Source organism: Bicyclus anynana, chromosome 5, assembly GCF_947172395.1.
Source record: "Bicyclus anynana chromosome 5, ilBicAnyn1.1, whole genome shotgun sequence".
NCBI classification, from domain to species: Eukaryota; Metazoa; Arthropoda; class Insecta; order Lepidoptera; family Nymphalidae; genus Bicyclus; species Bicyclus anynana.
Genome location: NC_069087.1, coordinates 14532528 through 14545514, shown reverse-complemented (window position 1 = coordinate 14545514; position 12987 = coordinate 14532528). Strand labels below are relative to the sequence as shown.

The 12987-nt window shown below is 39.0% G+C and overlaps 1 protein-coding gene across 2 annotated transcripts in view; it reads right to left on the bottom strand.

Moving 5' to 3' along the window:
- The window catches only part of LOC112055609 (microtubule-associated protein 4), a 129914-nt gene that overhangs the window by 101723 nt on the left and 15204 nt on the right, over nucleotides 1-12987 (bottom strand). For both annotated transcript variants that reach the window (XM_052881531.1, XM_052881530.1), the window contains exons 2-4: nucleotides 9998-10107; nucleotides 2558-2775; nucleotides 344-532 (exon numbers count right to left, since the gene is read on the bottom strand). In XM_052881531.1, coding sequence (XP_052737491.1) covers nucleotides 344-532; nucleotides 2558-2775; nucleotides 9998-10107 — 517 coding nt within the window. The remainder of the gene's footprint in view (nucleotides 1-343; nucleotides 533-2557; nucleotides 2776-9997; nucleotides 10108-12987) is intronic.

Below are 12987 nucleotides of genomic sequence, written 5' to 3'. Positions count from 1 at the left end.
GTGCATAATGTCGTAACTTATAAAGTAAATCTCCCTCTATCATACAAATTAAATCAAGGTGTACGTCAAAATCCATACAAGAAAACTCTCTAGAGTAACAGTTATGCTCTATTACAAAGAAATTATGTAAGTGCATATTAAAACCAATATTTTCCAAGTAAACTCACCATCAATTCTCAAATAGGCGTCGTCAGTAGCCAGCTACAGGTCTATGCTAAAGTGGGAGCTCTCGACTAGATGATGATGAAAACATACAGCACAGTAAGTCACCGCCGTGGACCCCGCTTATATATATATTCTGTTATACAATTGCTAAAACTAATGAAGTAAACAAAATGTTTACCTTTTGATTACTTTTCCTAATAAACTCAGCGTCGGTCCTCAAATAGGCGTCATGCGTCGCCAGTCGCAGGTCTCTGGTGAAGTGGGGGCTCTCTACTAGGTACTGGTGGAGGTGCGCGGCGCAGTATGTCGCCGCCGCGGACCCCGCATGGCCGTCGTACACCGCGTAGAAACTGGTGGGTTCTGTCGTCTGTAACAATTGAAAAAAAGTATTTCATAAAAAAATAAAAAAACATAAGTATTTTTTTTCGTGCATACCTTTTTTTCTAATTTTCTGTAAAGTTTGCCAATCCGCATTGGGCGTGAGGGGCTATTTGGCTTAACCCCACTCATTTTAAGAGGAGACTCGAGTTTAACATTGAGCCGAATATGGGTTGATAGTGATGATGATGATGATGAATATTTTTTTAGACAAGTGATTGAAAGTTTCCTGTGCCAAAATCATTTAAAAAAAGAACCTGATGGTGATGATGGAAATAAATGTATAAGCCTCAATGGTTTACTGTGGTTGGCCTAATATTATAGAACTTGTAGACACCCCACGGTTTTACCCGCATAGCATCCCGTTTCAATGGAAATATGGGGATTGAATTGAATAGAAAATAGCCTTTGACACTCTATTTCTACCAAAATTAGTTCATTAGAACTAGAAACTACCCTTAAAAAGTCACAAAATATCTTTACCTCTTTATAAAAACACCATCTATTGGATTATATGAATAAAGATACAAAAAAGCAAGGCTAAAATGCCGCCGCATTTGCAAAGTTTATTACCACCGCCGTCAATAGATGGCGCGGCGCAACTACTTTTCAAATTTTACAACTGTTTGTTGAATTACAATACAACTCAATTATGAGTAATCTTATAGAAATTTTAATATTGTGTTTGAGGCTGTTGTGAATGTTGGTATACGTTATATCAGTTATCAACTTCTTTATCAGAGATGCTAATTACCAAACTTACATTATATAGGCTTTATTATGTTAAACTAAGTGCGCAAAGATACGCCTAACTATCTACTAGACAGAAATCTCCAATTAGTCACTAGTATATAATGTATGACTAAACGATTCTACCACATATAGAGGTGAGTCATTTTTTGCAAGAAAAAGAATGAACAAAATATGTGTGGCTTTCCTAATTGCTTACTTTAAAAACCTTTAGGAATCTCGAACTATGATAATGAAATAAAAAATAAGTATCATAATATGAGGATTATAAAAAAATCAAAGTCCGGCCAATAATTCAATGTCAAATGTAGGTAATAATAGACCTTGATAAGACAAAAATAACTTCCAAGTCTTTTCCTAGACATTAAATCTAAAAATAGGTATTTTTATAACAATACTTGTAAAATATACTAATTCTCGCAAGTTGTTCTGTCGTAAAAAGTTGTGAGATCCATGTAATACCACTATAATACTTTACTTTATTCAGTCCGTGATTAGGATGTTGTTAGGTTAGCTAATTACGTAAGTGAAATATTCTCATCTTAAGTTGAAAGTTCAAAGGTTGTATAATTGTACAAAACCGGGATTATTTCTACCGTTAGCGGTTTTTTAAGGTGTGTCCAGTAGTATAATATACAACTCCAACCTCCGTTCTCAGATCGACGGGCGGAGGATAATCTAGGGCAGGTAGGTTATGGGCGTATCCCATTGCTTTTACCCTTTGCCCCAACTTAACTCAAAAATGCTCGGTACTCGGTACTGCCTGGTCTGTTTCCCTATTTTTGCTAAAGCGGCAGAGTACTAGGATATGGTAAGAATCTTTCTAACGTAGTTGGAAGAATCCTAAGTTCGCTTCCCATCAGGGGCACTAACATGCGACCAACCACATAATCTCGTTTCTCGTCTCGTCTGAGAAATTTACGCTCTTTTTTATTACCTACGGACCCGGTCAAGCATTCGCTTCGACTTATGTGCGCTTCTTTCCTATCCCTACTCTACCCCTTCCCTACCCCTCCCTACCCCTACCCTAGCCTACCCTTACCTCTTGACTTTTAAACGTTTGTATGGGAAATAGAAAAGGGTTGTTTTTATGGTTTTGCCGGCAATTATTCTATTTTTTTCTTACCTTTTGAACTTTCCCTATAACTCCACGAACATTTCAAGACCAAGATAAGATAAATCCGTTAGTCGTTCTCGAGTTTTAGCGAGACTAACTTGGCTCAATTCTGATGTGTTGGCGTAGGGATATCCTCCACATACTAACCTCGATTCCAAACAGTGCTTCCAAGTTGCCGATCTCGACGTGCCTGTCTTCCATTGCTCTCCGCGAGTTTTTTGTGGCCGAGGAGAATGTCTTGAACTCTTTGAACGATTGCGGTGGCGGCGGCGGCAGAGAGTCCAGCCGGGCGTTGTCAAGGTACCGCAAGCACACGTCGTTGACTCGTGCTGTCACTGCTTGCATCAGTCGGAGGGCTATGTACTCTGAAAATAGAAAATAAAATAATAAATATCGTGTAACAAACCAACCTACTTCATTATTCTAGTGGTGGCCAGGCCTGTAGCCATGTTGCAAGTCGATTGCAAACGCTCCGAAAAGTGAACAAAAAATGTATAGGAATGGAATTTTTTAGGTTTCGAAGCATTAGCGTTTGTAGATAGAGAGTCGACTCTATCTAAAACCACACGACGTGTCGATGCTACTTCCGATTGCGACGATCCGATTGATTACAGCTACGAAATATTGGGATTTTTTCTAAGTAGCCCGTTGGTAAGTTAGTGGTGTCGCACCTCCGAACATCGAACCGTACGTTAAGCCATCGATCCCTTGACATTAATATCTGATGATGGTGCAGTGCAACAACGGAGCAGTATGGTATTCAGGTAACTTGATGCCCAAAGCAGTCTTCCCCTGTGGGCCCCCTTTGGCTCTAAAGTATTGTAGTTACAAACAATCAATTAAAAAATACTTATGTGTCGTAGGTACAATATGTATCTTTTGTTCCTCCGACACTTATCCCATGCTGGATGGATTTCGCACAACATGAATTTTTGAACTTTTCGAAGGGATTTAAATTTCTTTTATCGATCATCTCTGTTGCCCCCCTAGACGAGACGCATTAAGCAATTGCTTAAATAGCTTATAGACCAATCTAGGACTGGCTATGTGTGTATGTGTGTCCGTCTGTGTGCAATAGAATAGAATAGATAAGGCGGTTACATTTCTTAGTACCTTTGGCTGACAAACTGGGATACAAAATACAAGGTTAACAGACTGCGGGTAATTCTATTGCAAACATACATAAATTATTCAGGACAGCCCCAGGCGAATCGAGGACACGGCTCACATTATGATCTAGCTATAGCTTGGTAACTTCGTTCGTAACACTCCCGATGTTCCGTGCGGGCCGGGGGGGTGTGTAGCGATGAATGAAAAACCCACGACTGATGCACGTCACTTCACGTGCAGTCTTTCCCCCTGTCGCCCGCATATCATGGGAGTGTTATCAATGAACTTGCCAAACTATAGTCATGACACTATAAGTAAATTTCAAAATTTCGTAAAAAACAAATACAATTTAGGAGTAACAATCAAGAACTCCTAAAAAAGGATGTAATTTACTCTATCCTAGTCTCTATTCTACTGTCATTTGACGCAAAATTCCAGTACTGGTTTGTCGTTTGTGGTAACACTAATAACTGTGACTAAATCCTAAATCGAGCCCTTGACATTTTACACAATAGAAAATGCATACAAAAATTTCAATAGGTAAACTTGTGAATATTTTAATGTCAGATATTGGCTTCACCTTCAGCGGTCAAGCGTTCCTTTCAAACGGTAATAACGCAATACGATCAATTGAAAGTGATGCATCTCATATTTCTATTGTGCCAGTCACAACTGAACTATTACAATTGATTCAATGTAACTTTCAAGACAGACTGAAATCCTTCTCTATTAAAAAGAATAGGCTTCTAATTAAGAAACTTTGCTTTAACCCGTGAAAGACTGACGAATCTATACGACAACGTCACCTATCCCACACGGAACAAAATTTTGAGTTCCTGAAATTAGAGCCTCCAATCAAAATTCAGCTAAATAATAGAGTCACATTGTAAGACAACATATGTAACTTAGACAATTTTAAAATTACCTCTTAGATGAAATTTGTGAATCAAACAATAGAAATTGTAATTAACGTCCAGTTATCATCGATCTCCTATTAAAAAGTGGATGCACAATCAGCGACCAAAAAAACGTCCCCACTCAATGAGTGCCAAACACAACTTCTTGGCACTCAATTCAAGTAGTCACATTTGCAAATTCAACCTTAAACTCAATCCTTAAGGTTGAATTTGCTGTGAATTTGGGATTTTATTGAATATTGGACTATATTTAAAGGACTTTAGGTATAATAATATTCTTTACCAATAATTCTTAAACTGTCAAAGCAGAATTGGCCAGTTTATAAGTGAAATTTTCTACATGATTGTGCGTCCTTTAGTTGTAAGAGGACAATGCCAGTTATAGACAAAACTATTCGGCTAGCGTTTGATCCTTTGTAAATAATTTCAGAAGGAATCAACTAATCGTCCGCCATAATTACTCGGCCGTGAATTGCTTCATTTCCTGCCTCGACAGTAATGTATTATTTTCGGATAGTTCTCTTTTGAAATTCAAATTTATCTCACATGTACCGTATCGTTACGTACACATAGATATTTCAAGCATGTTCTAATGCGTTGTTATACAACAATAGGTAACAATTAACTCGTTATAAAAGAGTGTAGAATGTGGTTACTTTCGAAATTGTTGCTAAAACCGACATTATAAATGCATAGTAAAGAGCATCTCTCTGTATACTACACACATATTATAAAACAACTCCTACACCGCCTCTGTCTGTCTCTTCGTTATATAAATAAATATAAATAATACTAAACGGATTTTCATACGGATTTCAGAAAAAGTTTTTTGATTTATAAGGTAGGTCTAGGTTTACAATTTGTCAATGTATCGTGTTTTGACGATTGTTGGAAGTGTCGGATAAAGTCAAGCTGCAAGTAAAGTTTCTTACTCATAAGCCACTACTGCCTAATCTTCGCCTAATTTTTGAAATAAAACAAAACAATGCATGGTGGATTAGTTATTATTTATGTAGATATACAAAAAAGACCGCGAAGGCAAATATCTATCTTTAAAGGATAACTAAAGCTGGTAGCCATCCATGGTCCGATATACCTACCCACAAACCTGCATCGCTACCAGCTTGACGTCTGGTAAAACTCATCGTGTGTTGTGTTGTCATTCCAGCTGCCCTGCATGCATGTGGGTTTATCGATCCGTGGGTGGCTAGCATTACTATACCCATTCTACCTTCTAAAAAAATGGTCACATATTCGTACTATGAAACTCTACACCGATTTTCTCGCGTACGAGGGTCGCGAGCGTCCGCTAGTTTACATATTATAATACGCTCGGCACTCCTTTATGACCTGCTTAGATAATACATGCGAATGGGGGCTTCCAGTCGCGTGTCATTTGTTTATTTTAGACTGCACTTAAACCTGACTGGGTACTTACGAGGACACACGCAATTACGTATGTAAATTTTGCTTTTGTTAGTAAGTATAAATTATGAAACCCGAAATAAACTTTATTTGTTTAATTTTTTGTACACATCCAACAGGTAGTGTACTGGATGGACAGAGCGTTCAAAAATTGCAGTAATAAAGGTTAGCCCACCTATCCGCATTGGATCAACCTGGTGGGTCTAAGCTGCATATCCTCTCCCTTTTAAGGAGGGAGACCTGGACACATATTAACCACCCTTAAAATAGGGTGATAATTAAATGAATCAAGGTTAAACGCATCTATTTTCATTTAAAATTTGGGCAAGACTGAAATACACATTTTCTTTAGATATCGCAGACAGTGGCGGGCACTTCGTACATGCAATCACGCACTGCATACCTTCCGAAATTTTTTTTAATACACATCAAACGCAGTTTTTCCCAGTACTTATGATTAATGTGTCTTACTAGTGCATACCTTGATGGCCTTATTTATGCACGCCACTGACAGTAGAGATACAGAAAATGCATATGATGCATCGCATCCTAATACGCATGTATTGCGATGCGATGCTCAGAATTCATTGATAGCCAGCTCATCTCCAGCTCAGCAGGCTGAGGTTCTGGAAACCACTTGTACTTGTTTATGGTAGGAGCATGGGCGGACAAACTTTCAGCATTTACAACAAGGAAGGTCGCATAACGCAGTCTCTCATTCTACAACAGATTTTTCCAGTAGACTTAACATGCGACCAACGACATATTTCGAAGAGCAATAGACAAATGACAACCAATAGCGGCGTACTCGAAATATCGCTTCCTCATTGCGTTGTGACGAAAATTACTGCGACAACTTCGCCGCCATTGGTCGACATTTGTCTATTTCTGTTCACGAATTATGTCGTTAGTCGCATGCTAGGGCTTCTGAATAGTCTGTAAAACTTAAGTTTGTCTAGCAAAATAATAAAATATCGTCACACTATGGGACGCGCGATGCAAATCAATCCGCAAATTGTGAGCTCGTATATTTCAACAAGTCTTTTCATGACGTCAATGCAAGACCGAGCAATCCTTAAATACTTAATGAAAGAGACCGCAACTGGCCTTCTAGTCATATATTGATTTTTTCAATTAATGAAAAGTTACATATGAGGTCTATGGTTAACTATAGGATAAGATACTAAACAGCGAATAAAAATACATAAGCTTTACAATCAAAACGTTTTGCGTTTAATTCGCAATTTAGGAATTTACTTTCTATCTGGTTTGATAGCCTTCGGGCAAAGGCTAGGTACAACCCAACCTTCAAAGAACACCCAGAGATACTATTAGAGATTCATTCAGTACAAACTGTTTTGGAGTAGGTATAGGTTGAATAACCTGCACTTTAAGATTAAATAATTTGGCTTAGATTTGTAAAAACGTCGTATAAGGCATACAAACACCGCATACGACAGGTCAAGCCCCATTTAAGACCAGATTATACACCTACGCATATTTAATGTAAGCACATGTCAACATGTGTCGAGTTGTGGGCTGATGTGCCAATTTACGCCGGCCACAGACGATCAAGTATACCACGCCGTCTTCAGCGCACGTTATTGGGCACGTACTTACATATCACATCGATAACCGTATTTCGATATTTACGCTCTCTGCAGAGTGTTGACCGTCTGTAGCCGGCGTTAGGTACGTTGAGTTTCCAACCCTAATTTGTCCTCATCATTATTCATAACCGACTTAATGCATGCACGCGTCCCAATATTTGTAACGGCCGGCACCGTGATGTAACTCGTTAGATTATGCGATAATGATAACGTTATGATATCATTTCCGTGTACGTTCAATGAGCATTGTTTTTTCGGCTATGGAATAGTTTCCGGGCACAGTATCAATCTCACAATCTGTGCTAATTTTAATCGGATACAATATATTAATACCTAACTGTGTGAAATCACTTGATTTAGGGAATTAAATATCACGTATCTCAAACGGTGAAGGAAAAACATCGTGAGGAAACCTCAATACTTACGAATTTTCTTAATTCTCTACGTGTGTGAAGTCCGCATTGGGCCAGCGTGGTGAACTATTTATAGCCTAGCCCCTCTCATTATGAGAGGAGACTCGTGCTCAACAGCGAGCCGAATATGGGTTATGTATGATGATTAAGTAATATCTGTTGGTACAGCTATCAACAACAAAAGGTTGTTCAACTGATAGTCATAATAGTTTGTTGAATGAAGGCGCGTGTGTATACCCAATACCCTACAGTTCATCCCCTAGTCTCGGTAGGAGCTCGTATTATTTACAGGGGTACGAACGGTACTTAAGCCACTACACCTATGCATGGACAAATTAATACCTTTGTTAACTTATTTATCTAGCTGGTGAGATACCCGATTTCATACTGACGTTAATTCCAACCACAGTGATAGGGCCGTCTTGAATGATATGATTCACCCACGAACCTCATCGATCCCAACGTCCCTCTAATAGATCTCACAAAGATGAATGGACTATGCGTCCCCTCACTTTCTTCTAACTTTCAAGAACGACTCTGACAGAGCTTCTCCTCTCACTTAAGCCCCAAAGCTGCTACGGTCTCATTAAGAAGCTTAAAGCAAATACCCAGAAAGCTGACTTTACTTCAGATGTATACAATTCATTACAAGATCTTATACATTACATAAGTCTAGAGAGCCATGATAGCCCAAAGGATATGACCTCTGTCTCCGATTCTGGACAGTGTGGGTTCGAATCCGGTCCGGGGCATGCACCTCCAACTTTTCAGTTGTGTGCATATTGAGAAATTAAATATCACGTGTCTCAAACGTTGAAGGAAAACATCGTGAGGAAACCTGCACATCAGAGGATTTTCTTTATTCTCTGCGTGTGTTAAGTCTGCCCAATCCGCATTGGGCCAGCGTGGTGGACTATTGGCCTAACCCCTCTCATTCTGAGAGGAGACTTGAGCCGAATATGGGTAATGATGATGATGACATAAGTCTGGAGCCGGCCTAAGATCAAACATAATAATGTACAACAATTTATTTGCCCTTGAACAACACCGCCGCGACGCAGCCATTTTATTCTTTTTCAGCATCCGAAAACGGCACACGAATAAATATTGTGACACATCTAATTTATGTACGATCTTGTATCGATCTGTCTAGCTTTTGGGGTCCATTACGACAAAGTTACTGCTTTTATAAGACCAGCAAGATACTTTTAAGACACGCGTACCGACGTAAAACTTGGCACTTTATACAGCCATCAGTGGATTATGGTGAAACGAGATTAAAACTTGGGCACCTTTTACAATGTTTAATATCTAAAAGATCCTTTTTTTAACCGAATTAACCTTCCTTTATTAAAAGGAAGTTCCGGTGAAAGTCCGCAATTTTCAAAAACTACTGATATGGATGGGGTTTTTGTTATTTGCTATTTGTACTCCAAACATCAAGACATTTTGTCCGGTACTATGAGGATCTTATATAGGCAGATTTTTTTTTAATTATAGGATAACTGGGTAGGTATATTTAATTTAACGCGTTATTGAAATCTTATCATAGACAATATGTAGATGAAAATATGTAGATACACATATCAAAACATAGATTAAATAATTGAATTCAATGAATTTTGTTTATTAACAAAGGCCCGAGCTATATTTTCACTATTTTGACTGCCTCCGTGGCGCAGTGGTGTACGCGGTGGATTTACAAGTCGGAGGTCCTGGGTTCGATCCTCGGCTGGACCGATTGAGATTTTCTTAATTGGTCCAGGTCTGGCTGGTGTAAGGCTTCAGTCGTGGCTAATTACCACCCTACCGACAAAGACGTACCGCCCAGCGATTTAGCGTTCCGGTACGATGCCGTGTAGAAACCGAAAGGGGTGTGGATTTTGATCCTCCTCCTAAAAAGTTAGCTCGCTTTCATCTTAGATTGCATCATCACTTACCATCAGGTGAGATTGTAGTCAAGGACTAACTTGTAACAAAAAAAAACTCAGATATAGTGCTTCACCTAGACCTTGGTTTGAACAGTGGTTTCAATTTATGAATTTGAGGAAGGAAAAAGATCTTGAGTCAGCGATTTTTCATTTCTAATTATATGCGTTTTAAATGGCTTACCTGATTCATCGGAGTTGTAACCGAATTCGTTGGGATGTTTTTTGGCTGCGATCCGCACCTCGTCAAGTATTATCCTCTGCAAATGGGTCATCAGTGTGAGGGGACATTCTCTGAAAACAAATTAACACAATGTTAAGCTTAAGCCCTCATTCGCACGAGAGTTTTTTAACGGACATTAAAAAAGCGTTCAAATATAGCAAGTTAAATGATTTTTTTTTAATTATTTACAACTTAGCCCTTGACTACAATCTCACCTGATGCTAAGATGGAAGCGGGCTAACGTGTTAGGAGGAGGATGAAAATCCAGGTCTATTTCCAACGCTCAAAATTGAAAATGCAACTCTGCTCGATAAAAGTGTCATGTTTTAAAAACGCTGTCGTGTGAACATATACTTGGGAATGTATTCGTTGTATTTGAACGCTTTTTAACGTTGGTTAAAAAAGGTCTCGTGCGAATGCAGGATAATATACGACAAAAAAATTTATAGGCTTTGTTAATAGTGACTAATTGATTATATATTTATTTTGCTATTATCTGCGAAAAACTAACAAACCCAAGCTATCATGTTATAGATATAGTCATCTCCTGAGAATGCTACGGTTGAAACGTGCGTAAAGGATTTTCTAGGAGTCACATTGTTGTTTGGATTTGTCAGTTTATCGCAGATAGTAACAAAGAAAAATAGTCACCTTTTATAATGAATTTCTGCAAAGTAACGCCTGCTGTTTTTAAATATATGCTTTGTTAAATAGTAAATTTTGGTTTTTTTACAATAAAACTTGCAGGAAAATGTCACAGGAAAATAGTTGTTCAATATTATACGTTTGGTACCATACGAATCGATGTGGGTTTAACCGTAGGAAGCTAATAAAAGGGAAAAGTTCATATAACCTGTACTTAAAACATGACTAACATAGCAATTACCTCGGAACACTAGGATAGTTCGATAACCTAATGCACGCTACCCGGCATAAAGCTTAAGATGGGCAATAGAGCCTTTTTAATTAATTTTAAACGTGGTTTAAGCTTAGTAGCTTTTATAATTGAACTTTCTGAATTACTTATCCACAAAGAGTCTTATCTTAAAGAGTCTTTGAAAATATGCACCAGTCAAGTCTTTAATGTTGTTGTTTTTTTTTTATAAATAGAAAAAAGAATATTGGCCATATACTTTGAATATGACCAATATTCCCATTCCCCATATATTCAGTCTCCGTCGCGCAGTGGTGTGCGCTGTGGATTTACAAGACGGAGGTCCTGGATTCGATCCCCGGCTGGGCCGATTGAGGTTTTCTTAATTGGCCCAGGTCTGGGAGGCTTCGACCGTGGCTAGTTACCACCCTGCCGGCAAAGACGTACCGCCATCATCTTAGATTGCAACATCAGTTACCATCAGGTGAGATTATAGTCATGGGATAATTTGTAGATAAAAAAAAAGGAGTGTGCCTACAGTCCAGCGGTCGGGGATCGAACCATCACCCCTCGGTGAAGAATTGAAGAGTCTGGCCGCTTTACCGTTGAGCTATTGAGGTTTTTAGTTTAGTAATAGTATATTTTTGGGACAGTTCTCGCCCGAGCAGAGGTGCTTTTTTCTGTCGCATAGCAGTATTGCAATGTTCTGTTCTGAAGGTCATGTATGCCAGTGTACAGGCAAATAAAGGTTTATCATCTATGCAGCTTGGCCAATTCGTTTGTCACACTCCCGATGGTTCGCGGGGGCCGGGAGACGGGTAGCGAAGACAGATAAACTCACAACTGATGCACCCAGCACTGCCCCGCGCGCACGACTTCACACCCGCGCAGTCCTTCCCTCCCCGTCGCCCGCATATCATGAGAGTGTTATCAACGAACTTGCCAAGGTATACACATCAGGTTAATGGCTACAGGGCTGCATTTGGTACGAGAAGAACGTATTGATTGCCTTGTGAAGTGTAGCTCTGTTCATTAGTTTACCATTTATCATCAAGTTGGCTTTCTGCTTGGTCGGTTAATTATTACTAGTTATAAAAAATGTTTCAATATTTAGTCACGAATCACGATTCACACAAAGTATCCCAAAAATATTACCTAAACAATGTTATCTGATATTTAGCGACGAATGGTGACGATGCATTTTTTGCGACAATTAAAAAAAGTTGTATTTTCCAAATATTATACTCCGATTAGTGTATGCGACACTAGTAGCGACCAAAGCTTTAACAAAATATAAATCCTCTATCCAAAATTCGGAGTCGAACCCTGGACCTCTTGTTTCTAAAGCAAGGCATTAACTGTGCTGTGCATAAACAACTGCACCGGAGAGGTTATCAGTTTTGTAATAGCTTTAACAAAATATAAATCATCTATTCAAAATTGGGAGTCGAACCCTGGACCTCTTGTGTCAAGCAAGGCATTAACTGCGCTGTGCATTAATAACTGCACCGCAGAGGTTATCAATTTTGTAATATGTTAAAATCAAACGTTTTTTGCTTCATTTCACAAAATGATAAAATGTCATTGAACTCAAGAGGTCACGGCACTTTTAAGATCTTATCTTTACCTACCAGATGAATAGTAATCAATCATACTATTCAGTAGGCCCATCATGCGTCGACGACATCTCGTGAAGAGACAAAGACATATTGTCGACCGGTTTGCGGCGGAGAGTTTACAGTCCGCTCCGTCTCTTTCGCCCCAATGAAATGAAAGAAAGCGACATATCCGGCTGCTATTGGTCGACGTTGGTCTTTTTCTCGTCTCGAGACATGCCGGCGTATCTTACTGTAGTGCTGACATGCGGCCAAGTGAAGAAAAAATAGACAAAAAAGTCGTCTAATGGCAGCGGATCCAGTCTCATCCCTTTCGTTCAACGCAACGAAAGAAACAGAGGTATTTCCGGTTGCACCGCCATTGGTTGAAATTTGTCTGTTTATCTACACGAAATTCGTGGGTCTTATGTTAGCACTACTGAACATCAAAGCAATTGATTCGTAACAAAAAAACTGCCCGT